General features: G+C 38.3%; 1 protein-coding gene across 1 annotated transcript in view; it reads right to left on the bottom strand.

The window, feature by feature from the left end:
* Nucleotides 1–12,300: 12,300 nt before the first annotated feature.
* LOC101102845 (5-formyltetrahydrofolate cyclo-ligase-like) overlaps nucleotides 12,301–26,337 on the bottom strand; it is a 73,665-nt gene continuing 59,628 nt past the window's right edge. The window contains exon 2 of the mRNA XM_060402714.1: nucleotides 12,301–12,813. Coding sequence (XP_060258697.1) covers nucleotides 12,524–12,813 — 290 coding nt within the window. The 3' untranslated portion in view covers nucleotides 12,301–12,523. The remainder of the gene's footprint in view (nucleotides 12,814–26,337) is intronic.

Here is a 26,337-nt window from a genome sequence, read left to right as displayed (position 1 = left end):
GCTTGGTGGCTGGAGCAAAGAATAGAGAAATTTGCCTTTTCTTTCCTCCATGGTGGCTTCTGATAAAAAATCTTGCAAAGGTGATGATGTGGTGTATTCCCCCGAGGTCTCCTTTATTTCTGTTGGATTTGTAATTCATATGTAGAAAAATTTGGCTTGTAGTTTTGCATAATTCAAAATAATTTATCCAAATAGAAAAAAAAAGTCCATATACAGAAAGTAGTTTTCTATGAGCAACAAACATATCAACACTTTCAAAAGAAACTATGCAAGAGGATTCAGTTCAGTTCAGTCACTCAATCATGTCTGACTCTTTGCGAGCCCATGAATTGCAGCACACCAGGCCTCCCTGTCCATCACCAACTCCTGAAGTTCACTCAAACTCACGTCCATTGAGTTATTGGTAGCTAAATTTTTATTATCTTGTGAATATCCAGGCCAAAATTTGTCAAGGGCCCTTAGCCAATACCTAATTATAAAAATATTATGGCATCTTAAGTAGTTTCAACTTTATATTTTGCTTGAGATATAATATGGTGGATGATTCCCTTAAAAGCCACTCTGAGCTATTATTTATGTACTGACTCTGAATCACCAGTTCCCTTTCATTTTGAATTCTTTCTTTTTCCCTAGGTATCATAAACTTCAAATTTGCTTGTGTTATAATTTGGCTGTTTCCTTGATCAGCTAAATTTTGTGCATTGTGTTCCAAATACTTTTTGAAAAGTCAGAAAATGGAAAATTTCCTTTATAGGTTTCAGCATTATTTAGCCAATATAATCAACAACTAATTTTCCTAAAAGAAAAACTGATGTACAGTGAGTCTATCATTCAGAATGTTTTAGGCTGCAAATAAGAAAACATACTGACTCAAATTGAATGAACAATAAAACAAGTTATTATATTAGAGAATAAAGCAAAAACAGGAGTTTTAAAGGTAAGGCAGGCTCTAGGCAAGGCACCAATGATGGTTTAATGATGTCATCAAGGCTCTAGGTTGTTCTGCTGCCCTAGGGTGTGTCCTCATCCTAAGACTGGTTTCTCCAATGGTAGTAAAAAGGCTGCCAGCAGCATTTCATTATCTGTGGTCTGAGCCAATTTAGGACACATATTAAACTCTCCAGCCTGCATCCCTGCCAATTGCCAGGGGAATTCACATACTAATAATTTAGACTACTCTGGTTTTATCCTTGAACCTGAGGGAATCTTACCCTGAATTACAGAATTTACACCTAAAGGAGAAGAAATCTGAATAGGTGATCAAAAATCATTGTCACATATGTTTTGATTCCTCATCTAAAAACAGAGCAAAGGATTTAAAATTTCAACTAGTTGGGTTATAAGGTCTCCATAGAGATATGTAAAAAAAGAAACAGTTCAGCTTAAGCTTAGTTAAATTTAAACTTAATACTAAATTTGGAGTCCAGGAGAGATCAGACTGAACCCACAAGGACATTTCCTTTTGTAGCTTGCTTGAGAAGCATGATAGCATGATAATTTGGTGTGCTTTGAAATCAAGGAGTTCAGGTACGCTTATATCCCTTACCATCTGTGTAACTATGGGACAAGTATGTAAACCTCAGTTTTCATATCTGTAAAAAGGGGGGAATTATGCCTCACTCATTAAGCTGATATTTGATAAGTGTCAAATTGCTGGCACATAAAAAGTTTTCCCAGTTTCCACATTGGAAAACTGAACAAAACATCAGTTCTTAGTCTTTGAATCCTCTGGTAAGTGTAGTTGATGGTAGCTGATTGGAAGGACTGATGCTAAAGCTGAAACTCCACTACTTTGGCCACCTCATGTGAAGAGTTGACTCATTGGAAAAGACTCTGATGCTGGGAGGGATTAGGAACAGGAGGAGAAGGGGACAACAGAGGATGAGATGGCTGGATGGCATCACCGACTCGATGGACATGAGTTTGTCTAAACTCCAGGAGTTGGTAATGGACAGGGAGGCCTGGCGTCTGCGATTCATGGGGTCACAAAGAGTCGGATAGGACTGAGCAACTGAACTGAACTGAGCCTCCCTGGGCTTTATGTAGAAAAATTTCTTAAGAAATTTACATGGTTTCATTATGAGAGGAATGCTTTCCACTGGAATGTTAAGAAATCTTTCCACTCTGCCCTAGCAAAAATCCACCAGGGGAATGGACTTTCTTCATATTACACAGACAGTAAAGCATGAACTGCTTCCAAACTCTTTAGCCTTTGCTGTAAAAATGCCGTGGGAGAGTGCAGTGGAAGCCAAGGTCCATTTGAGAGGTGGACATCATAGTCACATACTTGAAAGCTTTACGTCTCAGGTATCAATGAGAAGAAAAGAGGCCAGGTTTTCAATTAAAGAACATGTACGTTAAATAAGATGCTGTGCAACATGAATCCAGGGATATGAACTATTAATTTTTCTTTCTGTATTCATTCAAATTAAAATAGCAATGAAGAAAAATATGCTTTGTTGTAGGTATCATAGAATAAAATATTTATATCTTGCAGATTATTTTGGTTTTGCTTACTCTTTTTAAATTTACTTTAATAAATCAGTTTGAAATATCCATGGTACTATTAATGAAGCATTATTTTTAAAAAATCCATACCCTCAAATCAGTTTCCAGACTCTGGAGATTAAAAAACAGAAGATTAGCTTTACACAGTGGTTCATCAGTTCTTTATTTATTTTGGAAACAGACTTTTGAATTAAGTCAAATAAAACTAGGTATTAGTAATTACTAAAAACTGATTTAAGGCACAGCCAATTTAAAAATTGGCAGCAATTTAAAATTGGTAGCAATTTAAAAATCTCTCTAACCTACCACCACATCAAAGCAATTTTACATAAGTGGTTTGCTTTTTTCTGTGGCACATTGAAAACATACAGTTAAAGATGAAACTCCAGGAAGAAAGCATCCTATAATTTGATGGAAGGGGATGTTCACGCAGGTGTTGAAGAGCGCAATCTCCTCCTGTTCCTCAAATGAACCTTGTGCACAGCTAATTAGAATTATAAGGATACATGTGGCACTGAAGTCATTGGCACCTGCTGTTTCCCATTCCACTCTGCAGATGTATTTTTCTTTTTACATAGAATTGCCCCATTCTGTCACCAGCACCACCTGCCTTTGGTAGTGAAATATTTTTATCCCCTTGCCCTCTATTTATCACTTAACAAAACATATAAGAATATTAAAGATTGATTTAAAACTGCATAAATCGGCTAAAATGTCTTCTATAATTGAAAAACTGATATCTATGTGTGTGTGTATATATATGTGTGTGAGTGATAGTTGCTCAGTCATGCCTGGCTCTTTGCAACCCCATGGACTGTAGCCTGCCAGGCTCCTCTGTCCATGGAATTCTCCAGGGAAGACTACTGGAGTGGGTTGCCATTTCCTTGTCCAAGGGATCTTCCCGACCTAGGGATCCTGCATTGCAGGAGAGTCTTTACCATCTGAGCCACCAGGGAAGGCTGTTATTAAGAGACATTACATGTATAAACACAGGTCAACTTAAAAAGTATCAGCAGATCCATGCTTGATTTTATCTTATAATCTATAGACAATACATTAGAATATGTAATGAATCCATACACCTTTTCCAAAGGAATACCCAAGACAAAAGTAGCAATAAAATTATAAATGACAGTCATCAATCAGAGGAAATAATTTATATGAAGCTTTTCTCTCTCGAAGAGATGGGGATGGGGCAAGTGGTCAGGAAGGAAATACAATGTGGTTTTAACTTTGTATGAAAAATAATGTTCAGTTCCACGTTGCTGAGCATAGTTCTATTTTTGCCAAATAAATCCTCTAACTAAAATTATTGTCCAAATGCTTTATTAAAACTCCACTTCTGGCCTTTGTTTTAGAATCTGTTACTTTTGTTGCCACCTCCTGATCGCTGTCCTCTGAAGCTTCTACTTCTTTTCCACTGTCCCCTGACACCTTGCTTGCCTTCACACTGTCCCCTGAAGCCTCGATTGCCTTCCTGCTGTCCTGGAAGTTGTATATGTACATATATGTGTATATGTATATGTGTGTATATGTGCATATAATTGTGTTGAAGGGAAGTGAACTATGCAAAAGAAAACTGTAAATTTAAATAAAAAAAGTATACCTATTGATATACGCTAAGCATAGGTGACCCTGAAAATATGCTAATGAAAGAAATCGGTCACAGAGGACCACATATTGTATGATGCCATTCACATGAAATATCCAGAATGGCAAATTGATAGAAAGAGAAGGTGTATTAGCTGTAGCCCAGAGCTAGGGGATAGATAGATGGCTGTAGAGTGTGAGGTTTCTTTTTGGGGTAATGAAAAATGTTCTAAATTTGATTGAAGTGAAGATTGTATGAATCTGTGACTTTACTAAAAGCAATTGAATCATACAGTATTAGAAGGTAGAAAATAAAACTTTTAAAAATTATTAATTAAAACTACGAGTATTGAAACTTTAAAAAATTTTAAAAAAAGTTCGTGAAGGCAGAAGGTGAGATTCAATCTTCATAGATTAAAATTGAAACCTTTCCACTGAAGATAGGCCCAGGGGCCAACTAGTGATAGTTTCATCTAAGGCTTTACTGATATCCTTAGAAAACAGATACTGGTTTTGTTTATTTAGGGGTTTCAATAAGGCACCCTCAGACAACTTGGAAATGTAAAGATGTGGCTCTCTCACTGTCGTAAAGAACCCGCCTGCCAATGCATGAGATGTAAGAGATGCGGGTTCCATCCCTGGGTCAGGAAGATCCTCTGGAGGAAGGCATGGCAACCCACTCCAATATTCTTGCCTGGAGAATCCTATGAAGAGAGGAGCCTGAAAGGCTACAGTCTGTGGGGTCGCAAAGAGTTGGACACAAGGGACTTAGCATGCATGAACACAAGTATATCTAAAAGGACAGAAATTGGGCAGAAAAGAATGAATGCAATTCAGTTTTTCTATGGATTCTCAAAAAATATTTATGCCAAGAGAGCAGCATGATTTGGGGACCAATGGCTCTGCAGGAGCTTCTTAATCATGTGAAGTTAGGACAGTGTAATCTAAAATTTCTAATCTGTGTGTCTTGGTGCTGTAACATGTAAAGTGATTGAGACAGTCAAGACGACTCACGTCATGGTGCTTGAGAATGGAAAAGCTAGGATTCAAGTCAAGATAGTCTGACCCCTGACCTTGTTTATTCTCATCTTTCAACCCCAGCCGATGGTCTCTGAATATTGGCAGTGTTACAGAGGCACATAGATTCAGGCTCTGAATCTGCCTTCCTCTGTGACCTTTATATCTCAGAGACTCACTTTCCTGTTTTATAAAAGCTAGACTTTTGCACTAGATAATTTTAAGTCTCTCCCAAGCCAAACAGATGAATTAGTATTCAGAATCCTGATACAAAAGGGTTAAATTTCAGACACAAGTGCTTTTCATCAGCATTGGTTCAGACTGCCTTAAGGATTTAAGAAACACTTTCAAGTAATAAAGCCAGTTAGACAGTTTAAATCTACATTTGGCAGCTATGAGCTTTTTCTACTGAGAATGCACTTTTTGTCGGAAACTGAACATTACAAAACTCCTGAAAGGAGATCTTATCCAAGCTTATCTGATCCAGACATGAAAATGACAATACAAGGGAAAGCTGAATAATAATGTTTTGCTCTTAAGGAATGAAGGAATGATTAGAGACTGATTTGTAGTGTAAGCCACAGAGGTTGTACCAAAGGAAAATTTACAAGGTCATTGCCTGGAGCTTGTATAAGAAATTTGTTCTGGAACACAATCCTGTCAGATCTGTGGGCAGATCATCCTGAACAGTAGATGAACTGCCAAAGTAACTTGCTTTAACCTCAGTTGAAAACCTTTCTAATTCCTACTTGATGCATGTGTTGTCTTTCTGAATTTAAAAAGAAAATATAGGCGCTATCTCCTACAGAATTTCATTTTGTTAAAAGTAAAGAATAAAGAACTTCTATGTTGACAAAGCCTAAATGGTTTGTAAGGGAATTTGAAACAATTCTGGTAGGAAAACAGTGGTTCAAATTTGTTAAAACATACCTTTTCTGTGATCACTTTGCACTTTTTATTGAAAGAGTATGATACCATTTGCTCACACAGTCCTGTCAGTGATAAATTGTTAAAATACTAGTAATAATTTACTGAATGCTGACCAAATATATATATATATATACACATATATATAATTCATTTCAACTTTTCTTTTCTTTCTCATAGATTTTGTGTAATAGATGGAAGGAATTCAATGCAATGTTTGTCTGTTGTATATAAAATAAGATTCAATTCAGTTCAGTTCAGTCGCTCAATCGTGTCCAACTCTTTGCGACCCCATGAATTGCAGTACGCCAGGCCTCCCTGTCCATCACCAACTCCCGGAGTTCACTCATACTCACGTCCATCGAGTCAGTGATGCCATCCAGCCATCTCATCCTCTGTCATCCCCTTCTCCTCCTGCCCCCAATCACTCCCAGTATCAAAGTCTTTTCCAATGAGTCAACTCTTCGCATGAGGTGGCCAAAGTACTGGAGTTTCAGCTTTAGCATCATTCCTTCCAAAGAAATCCCAGGGTTGATCTCCTTCAGTATGGACTGGTTGGATCTCCTTGAAGTCCAAGGGATTCTCAAGAGTCTTCTCCAACACCACAGTTCAAAAGCATCAATTCTTCGGTGCTCAACCTTCTTCACAGTCCAACTCTCACATCTATACGTGACCACTGGAAAATCCATAGCCTTGACTAGACGGACCTTAGCCAGCAAAGTAATGTCTCTGCTTTTGAATATGCTGTCTAGGTTGGTCATAACTTTTCTTCCAAGGAGTAAGCGTCTTTTAATTTCATGGCTGCAGTCATCATCTGCAGTGATTTTGGAGCACCCCCCCCAAAAAATGTCTGACACTGTTTCCCCATCTATTTCCCATGAAGTGATGAGACGAGTTGCCATGATCTTCCTTTTCTCAATGTTGAGCTTTCAGCCAACTTTTTCACTCTCCTCTTTCACTTTCATCAAGAGGCTTTTAGCTCCTCTTCACTTTCTGCCATAAGGGTGATATCTGCATATCTGCGGTTATTGATATTTCTCCCGGCAGTCTTGATTCCAGCTTGTGCTTCTTCCAGCCCAGTATTTCTCATGATGTACTCTACATATAAGTTACTTTTACTCAAATGGTCTGCTTATGTGAGGTAATCCATCTGACTCTCCTAAATCTGAGAAAAGTAAAAGAATTTGGCACGGTGAGGGGTTTAGTTTCATTGTTTTCTCAAATTTTACTGCTAACAAACCCCACATAGGTCTATTTGGGGAGTTTAATTTTACTGGATTCTGAATGAGGGTAAAACTCATCCACTAGGTTCCTTTTCATGAGTTCATGAACCTGAGTTTAAAAGAAGGGGTGCTTTGTGCCATTTTGAGCTGCCACGCAAAACCAAACCAGGAAGGTGTTTCCTCTGAACAATCCAAGCCTCCAGAGCTACCACAGAGGAAAAGCACTGTCCAATTTGTCTCATGGAAGAGTGCACAGGCCTGGAGGGAGTGTGAAGACTGCTTAAATCCATATCCCTTAATGGCTTTTTATTCCATGTTTCAGTCCTGAAACTGTGTGATAACTTGCCCAGAAATTCTTCTTATAGACTCTGTCTTTACATTGGAACAACTTGACAATATATGTACAGCATCTGGAAGGAAGATCTTTTCTGAGGGTGTACAGAGAGGCATAGGTTGTGTGGATCTCTGATTAGACAAGATGAACAGGAGCATGATAGAAGAGAACTCAACATAAATCAAAGAAAGTCATTTAACCTATCTTTACACTCCAGTAGAAAATAGAAAATAGTGGGAAGATGGAGATTTCACAGTAAAATATGGTAAAAGAATTCTACTTAAATTGCAGCTACTACCGTGGCTGTTAACTTCTTATGATGACATTGGCAGAATGTAAAATGTCCTCATATTCCCATGCTGTGGCAACTCTGATATTTCTAATGCTTCCTGTATGCCTGATGGAGATTTCCATAGAAATAAACACACATTTTTAGAAACAGGTGAATTAATAATATTTCATTTTGAATCAGCAGGTGCTGCAGAAGAAATGACAACATATTTATGAAAATCAGTCCTTCTTCAAAAGAGTTTAGCATACATGTGAAATATATGAAATTCCATTACTTAGGAGGAGGAGTACTACTCACAGAAATTACTGGCTTTACATCATGACTTAATGTTTTAAAAAAGTCTTATGTTCATTATTTAATTTTGTTTTTAGTCTAATGCTCATTATTTCATGTATTTTCATCATCTCCATTTTACAGAAGTGTAAACTGAGATTTGGGGAAGTGAATCAGCTCCATGTCTACACCAATCTTTTGCCTTCTGTCAGCTTTGCTGATAGTTTACAAATGACTGTAGAATGTGAAACTGGATTCAAATTTCACTTAATAAAATCATTCTTTACCAAGACTAATAAACAACCAACTACAGGGACTTCTCTGGCAGTCCAGAGGCTAAGACTTTGCGTTCCAGTGCAGGAGTCAAGGATTTGATTCCTGATTAGGGAGCTAGGATCCCACATGGCTTGCAGCCAAAAAACCAAAACATAAGACACAACCGATGCTCTAACATATTCAATCGAGACTTTAAAAATGGTCTACATAAAAAAGTATTAAAAAAGAATTCATTTGAATCAGTTCTGATGAGATGGATGAAACTGGAGCCGATTATACAGAGTGAAGTAAGCCAGAAAGAAAAACACCAATACAGTATACTAACACATATATATGGAATTTAGAAAGATGGCAATGACGACCCTGTATGCAAGACAGCAAAAAAGACACAGATGTGTATAACGGACTTTTGGACTCAGAGGGAGAGGGAGAGGGTGGGATGATTTGGGAGAATGGCATTTTAACATGTATACTATCATGTAAGAATCGAATCACCAGTCTATGTCCGATGCAGGATACAGCATGCTTGGGGCTGGTGCATGGGGATGACCCAGAGAGATGTTATGGGGAGGGTGGTGGGAGGGGGGTTCATGTTTGGGAACGCATGTAAGAATTAAAGATTTTAAAATTAAAAAAAAAAATAAAAAATAAAAAAAAAATAAAGTACACAAACAAATTTCAAAAACTCTGAAGGCAACTAGGACGCAAAATAGGACCACCAATTTAGAAAAAGCTGTTTGTTTTGGAGCAGAATTGTATGATTTGTGAAATGTGAAAAGAGTATTCTGAAACTTTTTGTTAATTTCTTTTCATAGTGAAAGAAACATGATCACGCTTGTGATGGATAGGTTCCAGGTATGCCACCACATCAAGTAATTCTTTTTAAAAATATTTATTTATTTCTATTTTATCATAATAAATACTTCATTTATTTTATTTTCATGGCTGCTGGTAGGTCTTTATGGCTATACACAGGCTCTCTCTAGCTGTGGCGAGTGGAGTCTACCCTCTAGTTCAGCATGCTGGCTTCTCATGGCTGTGGCTTCTGTTCTTGTAGAGCACGGGCTCTAGGGCATGTGGGCTCCTTGTGGCACATGGGCTGAGTAGTTGAGTCTCCTGGAATCTGGAGCATAGTTTCAATAGCTGTGGTGTATAGGCTTTGTTGCTCTATAGTATGTGGGATCTTCCTGGACCAGGGATCAAACTGGTGTCCGTTGCCTTGCACTCTTAACCACTGAGCCACCATGGAAGCCCCCAAGTAGTTTTTCTGATATCACTGTGTGGGGTATTGTGCAGTAGATTGTGATATTTATGTTATCAGTAGAAACTCAAGTAACTGTTGTCCTTCTATAGAGAGCGTTTAAAATTTCAAGTGTGTTTGAAAAGTTTTGGTCAAGGAAATTTGTAACATGCATCACTGAAGAAATTTAGCTTTCCTATTATTTCTAAGTAATTATTTTTGCATATGTAAAACTCATTTTCAAACAAGTCTGATTATTTCAGAAACCAATGAGCAGCATTCTTGAAAAATGGTGTCAAAGGGGACATCTTTTGCTGAAACTCTCTAACTCCCCACATAAAGCCAGATTGCTGCAATATATAGCAAAACCGAAAACCCATAACACTGTTTGTAACAAGAAGACCAGATGAAAGGCATCTCACACATTTCAAAATACACATGAGTGGGGATAGCCATAAATAGCTACAGGATGTACATGGTGGTCATGGGGCAGAGAGAAGCCATGTGGTGTCTAACAATCATGAGAACCCAAAGAACAGAGAACCCCCAAAGAGCCAGCTGTATGCAGGAGGGTCAACATGTGAACAGCAGCTGACACCAAGAGGGTTTTGTCCTCTTGTGTAAAGGATAAATATAAAGGACAGAAGAACCTAGAGCACTCATGGATCTTCCGAACTTACCTTCCAGGGTTCCTATCCAGGATAGGACCTCAAACTAAAGAGAAGCTACTATGATGGGATCTAAATTGAGCAGGATAGCCACAATAGAGAAAAGAATAGAGAAACTCTAGATCAGAGCCGGGAAATCCCGAAAAGTGAGCTGCCATATTTTTGAACACAGTGTACATACAATAGATGAGCAAGCTCTGTGACTTTAGTAATGATGCCCTGAGCTGTGCCTCCTTAGAAAGTTTCACGTCAACAAGTTTCACACAAAAATATATAACAAAAACTATTTTGAAGCCAAATACCATTCAGTGAAAGTTGCTTAGTCATGTCTGACTCCGTGGACTATGTAGTCCATTGAATTCTCCAGGCCAGAATACTGGAGTGGGTAGCTGCTCCCTTCGCCAGGGGATCTTCCCAACCCAGGGATCGAACCCAGGTCTCCCGCACTGCAGGCAGATTCTTTACCAGCTGAGCCACCACGGAAGCCCAAATATCATTCAAGGTTATTGTAATAAGAAAAAGATAATAAGGAGCAAAGTAACTTCCTTACAAATGATCAAATATGCTGGAAATATATGTCCACAAAGAGTTTTTAGTGCAACGTGCTATTTAATAATAAGGTAGAAGGCATTAAGGAAATGATACAAGGATTTGTATCAGGATTTTCCTAAATGTTTCTATTTTTTCTAAAGTTATCAGGCAATGTATATATGGCAAATCACAAATGAATGAGGAGGAGATTGGGGACTGCATATAGAAAATGGTTTTAATTTTTCCTAGGAACTTGATTGGCATCAGTGATATTAACATCGTATTTTATTATTTATTATTATTATTATTATTTTTAATCTACTTATTTAATTGGAGGCTAATTACTTTATAATATTGTGGTGGTTTCTGCCATACATTGACATGAATCACCCATGGGTGTACATATGTCCCCCATCCTGAACCCCCTCCCACCTCCCTCCCATTCTATCCCTCAGTGCTGTCCCAGTGCACCGACTTCAAGTGCCCTGTTTCATGCATCGAACTTGGACTGGTCATCTATTTCACAGATTGTGATATACATGTTTCAATGCTATTCTCTCAAATCATTCCACCTCACCTTCTCTCAGAGTCCAGAAGTCTGTTCTTTATATCTGTGTCTGTTTTGCGGTCTCGCATATAGCGTCATCGTTACTATCTTTCTAAATTCCATCTATATGCGTTAATATACTCTATTGGTGTTTTTCTTTCTGACTTACTTCACTCTGTATAATAGGCTCTAGTTTCATCCATCTCATTAGAACTGATTCAAATGCGTCCTTTTAAGACACCAGATCTTAAATTCATCAGTGACTGACACCCGGAACAGCAGAGATGGGAACACATTAGCCAGATTTAAATATTTAAATCATAAAAGGTTTTAGTCTGTTGTCCATCAAATGTTAGAAAGCATCAGACATAATTTCCAGTAAGTGAAGCCATGATAAAAGTGGAGAATATTCTTGGGGAACTTTGAATGCAAAGCAAACTCCAAATCATTTAGTAATTGCTGGGTCTCTGTGTGCCTGCCAGACTGACTCAGACCCCTGACAGGACTTCATGACAGTGTCCATTCCCCATAAGTTTCCTTTCCCCTCACACTCTGAGTTAGAGCACAGCGCCTCATGAATGTTCAACTTACACTTCAAAGCAGAACCAGGGATTCCCTAATGGCTCAAATGGTAAAAAAAAAAAATCTGCCTGCAACGTGAGAGACCTGGGTTCAATCCCTGGGTTGAGAGGAGGTAATGGCAATCCACCCCAGTATTCTTGCCTGGAGAATCCCATAGACAGGGGAGCCTGGCAGGCTATAGTCCATGGGGTCACCAAGAGTCAGGCTCGACTGAGCAACTAAACCACCACCACCACAAAGCAGAGAGACCAACCTGGGACATTAAGGCCAGAAAGTTAAATTTAAAATCACATGGTGGTAGTCTCCATTTTAATCAATGTCCTATTACACACACGGCTATTGATTTTAAAACCTGGTTTCATGTTAGGTGTATCTTACATCGAAAACAATACAGCCCATATTCACATTAGTGTGCAATTTCCACTAATTTCTGACAAAGAGAAAATACACATATTCGACTTTTTTCTGGCACAAAACCTTGATTATTCAGCTGCGGTCGTCAGAGCCAAAGGTGCTCAGGAGTCTTCGTAAAGCACTTCGTCTACCCTCACATCGTTCTCATCCACCGGGACCTGGAGGCAGATCTGCTCTTTGAAAGCCAAGGCCAGGGTGTAGGGTTTCACGTCCTGGGACTGCAGACAGCGCTTCAGGTAGGTGTCATAGTAGCCCTTGCCCCATCCCAAACGGTTGCTCTGTTTGTCGAACCCGAGACCTGGCACGAAGATGAGGTCAAGTCCCCCAGTTGACAAGGCCTCCTCCAGAACCTCATCCTCACCGATTATGTGTGTAATGTGAAAAAACTTGTCTTCATTACCAGTGTAGAAGAAAGGAGCAATAGATGTATGAAGAAAGGAGCAATAGATGTATAATATAAGAGATATAGTAAGATATTGTAGCTTTGTGTTTTAAATAGAGGTGTTTGGATAAGACCTTCTTGATGGGAAATATTGAAGGCTAAAGGAGAAAGGGATGACAGAGGATTAGATAGTTAGATAACATCACCAGTTCAGTGGACATGAATTTGAGCACACTCCAGGAGATAATGGAGGACAGAGGGGCCTGGTGTCTTGCAGTCCATGGGGTGGCAAACAGTCAGACACAACTTAGTGACTGAACAATAGAAACCATTACATCAACTCAATATATATTTTGCAGTTAATGATAGAACATATCTTTTATATTATATATATACACACATATACATACACACATACATGGGGTTTCCTGGTAGCTTAGTAGTAAAGAATCTGCCTGCCAATGCAGGAGACATGGGTTAGATACCTGGGTTGGGAAGATCCCCTGGAAGAGTGCATGGCAATCCACTCCAGTATTATTGCCTGGAGAATCCCATGGACAGAGGGGCCTGGTAGGCTATAGTTCATAGGGTCACAAGGAGTGAAGTGACTTAGCATGCATGCACATATGTATATATAAAGACATGTCTTTATATGCCTTTATCTTATTTGATTCTGAAAGAGATCTGAAACCTTGATTAACCCAGTAACATTAAGCATATTAAGGGTCCAGACTGTGATTTTTAGAGTACCACTTCTTGCTCTAAGAAACCAAGACTTGTTGGGGAAATAGCTAATTCCAGGTCTCAAGCAGGAAATATACAAGATGAATGAGGAAAGTATTAAAAACTACCAGAGTTATGTCAAATGTACTTGGGAGCGTGTTGGTAAAGGCTCCCCCTGACCAAAGATTGGATTGTTTGGGCTTTAAGAAGGGTAATATTGCAGCCGATCAAAACATATTCAGTCTATTTCAACTCGTGAATTCATAGTTAGTGTGTGTGTATGCGCGTGTGTGCATGCATGCATATGTGAATTAACTTCTTTCAAAGGATGATAAAAAATCAGGTATTTATCTTTAAAGTTGGAAAATAGAAATAATTAAGGATTTATTCTACTTTTTGTATGAAAAGTTTATCATTGGCTAACCAAATACAAGATGAGAAGAATTTTTAAATAAAATATCCCTGTTATGAAAAAAAAGAATTAGAATATCAGTACTTTGCATTCCTCAGTGAATTATTAGATTTAGATTTTGAGCATCAGCTGACACTCACATTACATAAGAGGTACCCCAATTATGTACCTGCTTTCATATGATCTGAAATCTTTTAAAACAGATATAATCCACATACCAAAAAATTACATCCTTTTAAAATGTATAATTTAGTGGTCTTTATTATATTTGTGAAGTTGTGAATCATTGTAATATTCTCATTCCAGAACATTTTATCACCCTAAGAAGGAAGTTACTATCCATAAGCACTCATTTCTCATTCCTTCCCCAACTGCTTGCAGTCAGTAATCTGTATTCTGCTCCAAGAGATTTAATTGTTTTGGACATTTAATTTAAATGAAATCATACAACATGTGGTTTTAGTTACTGACTTTTTTCATTTAGCATAAATGTTTTCTAAATTTATCCATTTTATAGTATTTATTTGTACTCTGTTCTTTTTTGTTGTTGAATATTATTCCACTATATACTGAATTTGGTTTATCCATTCATCAGTTGATGGATATTGGTTTGTTTCTACTTTTTTGGCTGTTATGAATAATTTGCTATAAATGTTATATGTTTTTCATTCTTTTGAGTATATACATAGGAATGGGAATACTGGGTCATATGGATACTCTGTTTAACTTTACTGAGGAACAGCAGAACTATTTCCCAGAGTGGCTACCTATAATCTTTCTGAAGTAACTCTGATTAAGTCCCTTGATACACCTGCCAATTTTCAAGAAGTGCAAAAGACAGAAAAACTTGATCTGCACCATAATGGTACAGATGGCAAAGTCCAGACTGTGAGAAAATACTAGTTAAATGACTTGGGTTCATTAACAGATAAATTCTAAGGAAAGGAAAGGGATGGAGTAGATACCTATAAATCAAGAGTCTTAGAAGACATATGAAGCTTGGGGGAAGAAAAAGGCAAGGGTGCAGAATATATAGCATGCCTAAAGATGATAAATGAAAAGAACATGTTTAATGAGTTGAGATTGTCTGTGCAGTTTATTGGTCTAAATAAGTTTCTAAGAGTTTTTGATATGTTTTGAATATATATATATTTTTTTTGCTTATGCATCTTTGTTATTTGAGTTATTTAGTTGAAGATGTCTTCTAGCCACTGTTATATTTTTTCTTATTTATATGTTTTTATATTTTCTTGTAACTTTGAAGTAACCAGTTTTTTGAATCCAATTCTATATGTCAGATTCAGAAAACGAAGATCATGGCATCTGGTCCCATCACTTCATGGGAAATAGATGGGGAAACAGTGGAAACAGTGTCAGACTTTATCTTTTGGGCTCCAAAATCACTGTAGATGGTGACTGAACCCATGAAATTAAAAGATGCTTACTCCTTGGAAGGAAAGTTATGACCAACGTAGATAGCATATTGAAAAGCAGAGACATTACTTTGCCAACAAAGGTCCATTTAGTCAAGGCTATGGTTTTTCCTGTGGTCATGTATGGATGTGAGAGTTGGGCTGTGAAGACAGCTGAGCACCGAAGAATTGATGCTTTTGAACTGTGGTGTTGGAGAAGACTCTTGAGAGTCCCTTGGACTGCAAGGAGATCCAACCAGTCCATTCTGAAGGAGATCAGCCCTGGGTGTTCTTTGGAAGGACTGATGCTGATGCTGAAACTCCAGTACTTTGGCCACCTCATGCGAAGAGTTGACTCATTGGAAAAGACTCTGATGCTGGGACAGATTGGGGGCAGGAGGAAAAGGGGACAACAGAGGATGAGATGGCTGGATGGCATCACTGACTGAATAGACGTGAGTTTGAGTGAACTCCGGGAGATGCTGATGGACAGGGAGGCCTGGCGTGCTGTGATTCATGGGGTTGCAAAGAGTCGGACATGACTGAGCGACTGAACTGAACTGAAATGAACTATATGTCTGTGTTCACATTACTCTCAAAAACAATGACATGAAATCATTTCTGATATGATTAGCTAAGGAAATTCCATGCATTGGAGACATTCTCTACATCCCCAAACCACAGATAATGATGATGAGATGTCACAGAATCAACCTGAGTGTAATGATCCCTGTAGAAGAAACAGGGAAAGATTTTAAGTGAGTGATTTTTTAAAAGGGATCCTATTTATATCTGGAGACTTTAACATCATTAGGAGAAGAAAATTTTTAAAAAATTAAAAAAAAAAAAAACTCAACCATGTGTGAAAAGACAACTTTAGAATTTCCAGATTTTAAAACATGGCTCTAACTTAGGAAAAAAAAAAAAAAGAAAGAAATTTTCTTCCAGAGAATGACACTTGACCGTGTCTTTCTTTCTTATTTTATGCTTTAAACCACTGCTAATCTCTAAGCTAATTTCCTCTGTGACAGCTGGAGAGAGAGCAAATTCACATTTTGGGTATAGCAACCCCACTCTAGTACTCTTGCCTGGAAAACCCCATGGACGGAGGAGGCTGATGGGCTGCAATCCATGGGGTCGCTAAGAGTCGGACAGGACTCCAGCGACTTCACTTTCACTTTTCACTTTCATGTATTGGAGAAGGAAATGGCAACCCCCTCCAGTGTTCTTGCCTGGAAAATCCCAGGGACGGGGAGCCTGGTGGGCTGCCATCTCTGGGGTCACATAGAATCGGACACAACTGAAGCGACTTAGCAGCAGCAGCAGCAGCTCATAGGTACTGTAATTGAGATTCATCGAAGAGATACAGCAAAGTCATAAAAGAGAGTATGTTCCCATTTTTAAAGCGAGTGTGAGGTAAGGGAGCTGGCTGTATTGAAAGAGTCTGACAGTTTCTGATTTCGGGCATACTATGCATGCTGTTGGAATAGGTAATGTTGTTTCCTCTTTCCATCCATGAAGTACACACTGAGTGTCTGTGACAGCGTGTTGACCGAAGGGCTGATTAGCATGGCATAGTCAAGTCTGTTAGTAGTCCTGTACCATAGAAATTCTCTGGTCTCTGGAGAACTTAACAAACTTGAAGTATTGCCTTTCAAAATAACACTTTAAAGATGAGAGAGAAAAGAAGGATTCTGGAGGTTACAAAGAGGAAATAGCCCTGGTACAATAGCATCCATATTTCACTCATAGCTTTCCCTACAAATGATGCTAAAATAGACACTGGGCTAAATTCTAGATTTGTTTTGCATCTAAGCCCTTAAGGCTCTCTACTGTCAGATGTTACGTGCCATTTGCAGCGCCTGGCTTTGTGTGGTATATTTGCATCAGTGGTGGCCCCAATTACTTATCTGCTTTTTTGTGTACCTGGTTACTGGGTTGAGTTCTGAAATCTCCAGCACTGTCTGGTCTTCTGACTAACTTTGGGGAATAGAGTGAGCAAGAGACAGTTACCTAGTATTCCTAATGTTAGTTTTCAAAAAGCTTGCTTGGGACTTCCCTGGTGGTCCAGTGGCTAAGACTCCACACTCCCAATTCAGGGGGCCTGGGTTCAATCCCTGGTCAGGGAACTAGATCCCACATGCCACCATTAAAGATCCCACCTTCTACACTGGACATCAAAGATCCATGTGCCACAACTAAGACCTGGCACAGCTAAATAAATAAAGGAATATATATATATATATATATATATATATATATATATATATATTTGAAGAAAAGTATCTTGCTTCTGTTTACCTTCTTACTCTTCTGACCTTTCCAAGAGAAGGACATTGTCCCCAGTGGAGGGTGAGAGGTATGTAGAACAGAGACCCTAGTTAATCCACAGATACACAAACAATCCTTGCCAATGTAAGAACTGTGTGGCATTGATTGAATGAACGCCACATATGCCTAAGAAATAATTGTGTACTACTTTATACTACTAAGTTTTAGGATGGTTTGTTGCATAACGATAACTAAAAGATACATCGTCCTCTCTCAGGCATGCTGGCTTTAATTCAAGATGTTCCTTTTGCCTGGTAAGTTCCTCCTGTGGTCTCTCTCACTGTACTCATTTATATGTAAATACCACTATCCATCATATCTTAACTGAGATATCTCTTCTTCCTGGAAGCTTCACAATCTGCCAAAAGCATATTAGATACTCCTTTTTTTTTCTCTTATAACCTCTTTAACTTGTTTCTATCATTCTTGGTCAATATAGTTAAGAAAGCAGGCCACTGAGTTAGATAACTTGGGTTTACAGATTTAATTCATAATTCAAGTGCTTTGTAGATATATGACACATTCTTTAAATGGCAGTTTTTTTATTTTATAATGGGAGTAATACCTAACATTGGGACAAAATTCTGTGAAGCTTGAATTACATGATATATGCAAAATGTTAAGTACAGAGCCCTATACAGAATAAAGGATTCGCTAATTCTTGAATGTAATTGTTATTACCGTATGTGTTAATATCCTATTTATACTTAAAGCTCTGGCAGTCTTACTTATCCCAATTTAGAAAGAGAAGCATCGTTTAATTATTTGGCTACCCCAAGGTATAGTTCATATACATGGGATAGGTTAAATATTTGATTCATCCTCCCTATCCATCCCCACATTTATTTTTTTACGAGTTTCTGAACTAACAAGTAGATTCACTATCATTCTTCTCTAAAGGGAAAAAAGACAGAGTTTTCTTCCTTTTTTGTTATTTTGAATTCAAGGATTGTAAAATACTCAATGTGTTTCAATCATTGCAGTTATTATGTTCGATTTCCCCATCTTTAGCCATAGGAAGATTCTGAGTTCTTTGGCATGAGCAGCATTACTTTTGAAAATTTTTTTTGTTTCTGGTTTAGATGTGCTCCAGGTCTATCTTGTACATTTTCTACCCCAGCTATTTCTCTAAAGTTCCCCAATTCCATTTATGGAAATGGTAAAGACCATATTCCAGGTGTCAAGAGTTTTCTCAGTTGACCATTGATTCTAAGCCTTAATAGTGGACAGAGTTAGAAACTTTTTTAAAGATACATGTCAAGCAAATTTGAAATTCATCTTAAGTGTACCCTTTGTATTACAAGTTCGTCAGAGCACCTACTAATTTCCCCCATCTAGTCTAATAATGTCACAGACTTTGCAAGGGCAATCTTTTTTTAAACTTCAAATACGTTGATCAGTTGTTTATAATAGATGAGGCACCTAAATACAGACTGATATGACTGCTAATGTAAAGTAGAGAGTGAATGTCATGGGATAACAAATCAGAGAAAAAAAACCTCACCTTTTCTGAATGATGCCATGCCCTTGGTTAAATTGTTCTTAAATCTCTTTTTCATTTAAGAGCCCTTAGACAGGCTATGAAACTTTAGTTTCATAGACAGGCAACTTTAGTTTCATAGATTGCCTTTTATTTCAGTTCTAAATCTGAATAGTTATTATTTATTCAGCTTAAATTCCACTGTTTCTAAGGATTATCCCCCAAATCTAAATTGTATTCTTATGTCAGACAGTCTTATGATGCTTTCAGCTTTTCTTTGACACCTCCTATTGCAGTTGGTAATAATATATTTGTGATAGTGTTCAAGAACTGTCTCCCACATTAAATTTTAAGTGCATACAATCAAGTAATATGTTTGTTTATTACTTTATCCTCAGTACCTGGCAAAATGAAAAAGGAAAGATGAAATTCATTATTCATCCTAATGACTAAGCCTAAGGTTCTTTAATAATATCTAACACAGTTCAGGTTTAATTGCATAATAAAGAAAACTATTTTAAGATTCTTTGTAGCTCCCTGTAAATTCTACTAGGCATGTTGCCTCACTTTTTTGTTTGTTTGTTGGCCAAGATTTGCTTTCTTTTCTATCTTCTCCACAATTTTCATTCAATCAAATAGCAAGGTGTCCCAACCCCCACTTGTTGGACTTGGTGATCAGTGTTGATTTCTCTCTCATTGCGTTCAGTTGAGACATGGATAGTTATTCCCAAGGGGTATTTGTGCTAAACTTTTCTGAAAATGTTGCCCTTAGGTGATTGTTTCTAGCATTGGCCAAGACCTGGCTCCACCATAGCCTCTTTAAACTCCCAGTTTTACCAACTTAACCATGTGGCAATTGACATATAGGCAATATTGAGAATCTGATAAAACTTAAGAAGAAAGTCATTATCTTCAATCTGTTCTGAATTCTCATCTTATATACTGAAATATAGAGAACAGCTAATCATGATATAGTCAAACTGGTGTGTAAAAGTTCGTTGATGTGAATTATATGTGAAATCCTCCATAAGTGTCTTCTGTGTCCAGTTACTTATCTACTGTTTGTAAATTAATTTAAGCAGACATCTCTGATTCAAGTAATTATCCTCAGAAATATAGGATATCCACATCAATTTACTTTTTTTGTTTTTTAGAGGTGTGATTATTTGTTATTAAATTATAAAATCAACTGGTGGGTACTTAGAAAGCTTAAAAGAATGTCACTTAAGACATTTGAGATATCTGCATATGTTTAAACCTCTAATTCTATGTATATGTATATGTATGCATGTGTAAATGAATGGGCTTCCCTGTTGGTTCAGATGGTAAAGAATCTGCCTGCAGTGTAAGAGACCTGGGATTGATCACTGGCTTGGGAAGATCTCCTGGAGAAACGAATGGCTACCACTCCAGCATTCTTGCCTGGAGAATTCCATGGACAGAAAAATCTGCCAGGCTATATATAATCCTTGGAATCACAGAGAGTCAGACATAACTGAATGAGTAACACTTTCACTTTCAGCCTTATTGTGAGACAGAATAAACATTCTCATTTATAGGTCACATAGTAAAAGCCATCCTTTAGATGTTAATTATGTCTGTATAGATAAAAAACTCACCCCTCACTACTCCCTTCTTTGTGTTTATAGCAAATATATTTACTTGATTCTTAAAGAATAAAAAGATATGATATCTTTTTTGAGGAAATGATATCTTCAATGTTATGAAATATATTCACTGAAAATAACAACCTGTAGATATAGGTTTTTCATGGGGTTGAATTTCCTATTTTTGGAGTAAACTTGATTGATCAAAACTTACTAGGATAATGACATTCTCTTGTCATTTTGGTCAGTAAATCAGAAAACTAAAGCCTGAGTGCTTTTTGTTTTTGGCTGTGTCGAGTCTTACTTGTGGCATGTGGAATCTTCTTTGCAGCACACAGGCTTCTCTAGTTGTAGTGAGCAGGTTCTAAAGCATGTGGAGTCAGTTGTAGCAGTGTGCAGGCTTTAGTTGCCCGGCTGGGGATCAAACCCATGTCCCCTTCATTGGAAGGTGAATTCTTAACCATTGACCCACCAGGGAAATCCCAAGCCTGAGTTTTATTCACACCATGGCATTCCCCCTGGTGCTATGACCTAATTGGCAGGAAGTTCAGTGCTTCTGTTTAAAGGTTGTGGGAATTGACCTATTCTTTCCAACTGCATATGAAACCCCAAAGAATACAAACACACTTGTTGCTAGAAATTGTCTTACTCTTGAATGGGTCTATTAAGGATGAAGCCTACATTATGAGGGGCAGTACGGCAAGCCAGGCCCTCAATAACATGGTTTAACCACCTCCATTGCCCCCGATCTGTTCTAGTTCTGGACTGCCAATTTGAGCCAACCCCAAAATATTGATTTACTGTCCCAAGAGTGTCAGCTCTATCTAGGCAAAACTCTTTCTAAAGCTGGTAAGTTTTAATGCCTCCAAGGGACTGCATCTTCTTTGTTTCTTCATTCGGCTTATATCCCAAATTCATGATACATCTTCAAGTTATTTATGCACTTTGTACTACTATCGGTGTATGATTTCTGACTTGATACCTCTTTCAACAGCCATTTGTAATTATAATTTTACAGCCTCAGGTATGGTAAATCAACATCAGTTCATTAATGTTATAGTCCAATTACTGAGCAAGTCCACTGACAGTCATTAATACAAATTTACAACAAATATGAAAGCCAGTAATAGTGAACATTTCCCCATAGGTACTATATTAATGATACCCAAATTTATCTCTAATCATTAGACACTTGTAGACTGTAAATCCTTCCAGCCCATCTTGGGCACATTTGGGATTTAATTCTAATAAGGTTATTTGGAAACAAAAGGAATACAAGGCGGTTTCTGATTTCCTATTTGTCTTAGCACAACACTGACTTGGCCTTAATGTTGACTGCTGTTAACTTTATTTCTAAGTAATAGACCCTGATGATGACAGAATCAGTGGATTATTTTTCTCCACTGCATAGCTGTCCCTCAGCTATCTTTAGAAACAGATGCATTTCTTAAAATATTGGTGGTGAAGCAGAATTCCATATAACTAGGAAGGAAAGTTATGACCAACCTAGACAGCATATTAAAAAGCAGAGACATTGCTTTGCCAACAAAGGTCCGTCTAGTCAAGGCTATGGTTTTTCTAGTAGTCATATATGAATGTGAGAATTGAACTGTAAAGAAAGCTGAATGCTGAAGAATTGATGCTTTTGAACTGTGGTGTTGGAGAAGACTCTTGAGGGTCCCTTGGACTTCAAGGAGATCCAGCCAGTCCATCCTAAAGGAGATCAGTCCTAGGTGTTCACTGGAAGGACTGATGTTGAAGCTGAAACTCCAATACTTTGGCCACCGGATGCAAAGAGCTGACTCATTTGAAAAGACCTTGATGCTGGGAAAGAATGAGGGGAGGATGAGTAGGGGACGACAGAGGATGAGATGGTTGGATGGCATCACCGACTCAATGGACATGAGTTTGGGTAAACTCTGGGAGTTGGTGATGGACAGGGAGGCCTGGTATGCTGCAGTCCATGGGGTCGCAAAGAGTTGAACATGACTGAGCGACTGAACTGAACTAAACTGAATCCGACTTTGCCATTAACTTATGGAAGTTGAGTTCCTATAGCTGCAGAAATATTAGCCCCTAGCCACCAAATGTGAGGAAGAAACTTTCCAGGGAAGCTTGAGTTTATTAGAAAACTAACACCTCCAAAAATTTAAGGCCTTAGACCAATTCCCAGCTTCCAAACTCCAATTTGTTCCTTTTTTAAGACCCCACTGCAAGGCTTCCCAGGTGGCGCTAGTGGTAAAGAACCCACCTGCCAAGGAAGGAGACATGAGACATGGGTTCCATCTCTGAGTTGGGAAGATCTTCTGGAGGAGGGCATGGCAACCCCACTCCAGTATTCTTGCCTGGAGAATCCCATGGACAGAGGAGCCTGATGGGCTACAGTCCATGGGGTCACAAAAGACTGGGACATGACTGAAGCAACTTGGCACTCAGTCTCCACTGCAAGCTTCTCGAAGTTAGTGTTTCAAAGCTGCCACACCAGTCTTTTCTGGATTTCTAGAAAAGAAAAGAAGCCACTCCCACCAAGGACTAGCTTAAGAGAGTACCAATCCATAAGAATTTGCTTTCTCAGAATCTTCCCTGAGAAGACTTTCATTCCATTTCTTTAAGGATCTTATGAGTCAGTGTCATAGGAAAAGAGATAACAATATAGGAGGAAAAGATGATTAAAAAAAAATCAAGAAGGAACAGTTGATAATCATTGTATAAGTAGCCAACTTAGTACCAAAAAAAAAAAAAAAAAAAAAGCACTCGTTTTGAAATCTCATAGATCTGGATGAATCTGTTACCAGATTCTTAATTATATAACTCAACTGCTTTGCAGCTTTAGTTACTTTATGTATAAAGTTATAATGCCCACTGGGAAATTTTTGTGAGGATTAGTAATATGAAATGCCTAGAACTATTGAGTGTTCAATTCAAGGAGTTATTTTTTTGAGTTTGATCATAGAGGCCAGCTATCTGTCTTAAATGATCTCTAGAAGCTTTGCTATATTGCTGAAGGCAGGGTCATCAGCCTTCCCTTCTCTGTAAGGTGTAGATAAGTAGTTGATAAGTGTTGATAAGTAATTAGGGTATAGCAGTAGTGTAAATGAAGGGTCATTCAAGTGTTCAGCAACAGATAACTGCTAAATTGGGATATAATTGGTTTCTTAAGAGTGCTTCAAAGTTCATTTTTTGGGTTTGCCTGTCTCAGTTCATGCAGCTAGCCCTTGAATTCATACATCTTGTCACATAGTTCTCTTCCAATGTGATCAAGTAATTACTTTCTTACAGTGAGAATGAAGTTCTTTTTGAAAAGATGGTGGATCCTTTTTTCTTATAACTACTGATTGTATTGGTCTAATACCCATCCACTCAACTTGGTTTTGGCATCAGTAAAAATTGTCAAGATGGCTTTTCATAGGATATTCTGCTGAAAAACTAGTTCAATGAGTCATTAAATGATCAGCTATTTAGGTTTGGGAAATACTGGGTTAAACCAATTTCTTTAAGTACTTTTCAGAGCATTCATATGCTCACACTTATAATAATCTTCAGAAGAGAGTTATTGTTGAATTTCTCAGGTTTATTTTTATGGCTACATGTAGCTAACATTTATTGAGTGCTTAATTCATACCTAGCACTGTTCTAAGCCTTGTATGTATAATATCTAATTTAATTTTTACAATAATCCTGTGAATTAGATATTATTGTTACCCACATTTTACAATAGGAAAATTTAGGCACAGAAGGTTAAGATATATACCTGTGAAAACACAGGTCTCCAAATCAGGAGATCAACTGCAGAATTTAATCCTCTTAGCTACCATGTTTCTTCATGATCAGTCTGTATTAATCACAGAATCATTTGGGGGAACCTTTCTTGGAAGGAGTGCTCTGAAGAGAATATGCTGGGAAACACTCTGTCAGATGGAATTTGAAGAGTTTGGATCATTTTTCTCAGAAGAACTGTTTGAAAGAGGGAGACTGTGTCACTGAAAGTCTGCAGAGCAAATCACTGTATATCAGGTGGCTCCGGTCTCAAGAGAGTGTTTTCCAACATTTGGGTCTCCCAGTCTAATTAAATTCCTTCTCACTTAGTCTTTACTGTGTTTGAGAAAGGACAGTCTCCCATATTTCATAACAGAATCCCAGATCCAGTCGTTCAGGTAAGGAAGGCTCACTGGCTATATATGGCTGCAAGGGACACATGATGACTGAAACAGTGAAGAATCTGCCTGCAATGCGGGAGACCTGGGTTTGATCCCTGGATCAGGAAGATCCCCCGAAGAAGGGAATGGCAACCCATTGCAGTATTCTTTCCTGGAGAATTCTATGGATAGAGAAGCCTGGCGGGCTAAAGTGCATGCGGTCACAGAGTCAGACATGACTGAGTGACTAAAACTTTCACTTTCAGGGACAATTAATGACCACATTCTGATAATGACAAACTGTGATCCCAACATTGTCAGGGATCCAACCTGTGTTTCTTATGTCTTCTGCATTGATAGGTGGGTTCTTTACCATTTGCACCACTTGAGAAGCCCAAAGTAGCATCTTCACCAGTGAGGACCAATCCATTTCTATTTCCACAGGGTCTCTCCTTTGTAAATTTTCCAAATCTTAAAATGTCCAAAACCAATTTACTCTTAACACTTTTTCTAACAAATATTTTATACTTTATCAGTTCTAAAAATTTGCCACTATGTATATCGGTCTTCAGTTGAGTTCAGTCGCTCAGTCGTGTCCGACTCTTTGGGAACCCATGAATCTCAGCACGCCAGGCCACCCTGTCCATCACCAACTCCTGGAGTTCACTCAGACTCACGTCCATCGAGTCCGTGATGCCATCCAGCCATCTCATCCTCTGTCATCCCCTTCTCCTCCTGCCCCCAATCTGTCCCAGCATCAGAGTCTTTTCCAATGAGTCAACTCTTCGCATGAGGAAGTACTGGAGTTTCATGCAAAGTACTGGAGTTTCAGCTTTAGCATCATTCCTTCCAAAGAAATCCCAGGGCTGATCTCCTTCAGAATGGACTGGTTGGATCTCCTTGAAGTCCAAGGGACTCTCAAGAGTCTTCTCCAACACCACAGTTCAAAAGCATCAATTCTTCGGCACTCAGCCTTCTTCACAGTCCAACTCTCACATCTATAAATGACCACTGGAAAAACCATAGCCTTGACTAGACAAACCTTAGTCGGCAAGGTAATGTCTCTGCTTTTGAATATGCTATCTAGGGTGGTCATAACTTTTCTTCCAAGGATTAAGCGTCTTTTCATTTCATGGCTGCAGTCACCATCTGCAGTGATTTTGGAGCCCCCCAAAATAAAGTCTGACACTGTTTCCACTGTTTCCCCATCTATTTCCCATGAAGTGATGGGACCGGATGCCATGATCTTCGTTTTCTGAATGTTGAGCTTTAAGCCAACTTTTTCCACTCTCCTCTTTCATCAAAAGGCTTTTGACCTTTGCCATAAGGGTGATGTCATCTGCATATCTAAGGTTATTGATATTTCTCCTGGCAATCTTGATTCCAGCTTGTGTTTCTTCCAGTCCAGCATTTCTCATGCAGCGTACTCTGC

This window comes from Ovis aries, chromosome 19, assembly GCF_016772045.2.
Source record: "Ovis aries strain OAR_USU_Benz2616 breed Rambouillet chromosome 19, ARS-UI_Ramb_v3.0, whole genome shotgun sequence".
Taxonomy (NCBI): domain Eukaryota; kingdom Metazoa; phylum Chordata; class Mammalia; order Artiodactyla; family Bovidae; genus Ovis; species Ovis aries.
This window is presented reverse-complemented; position numbering and strand designations above follow the sequence as displayed.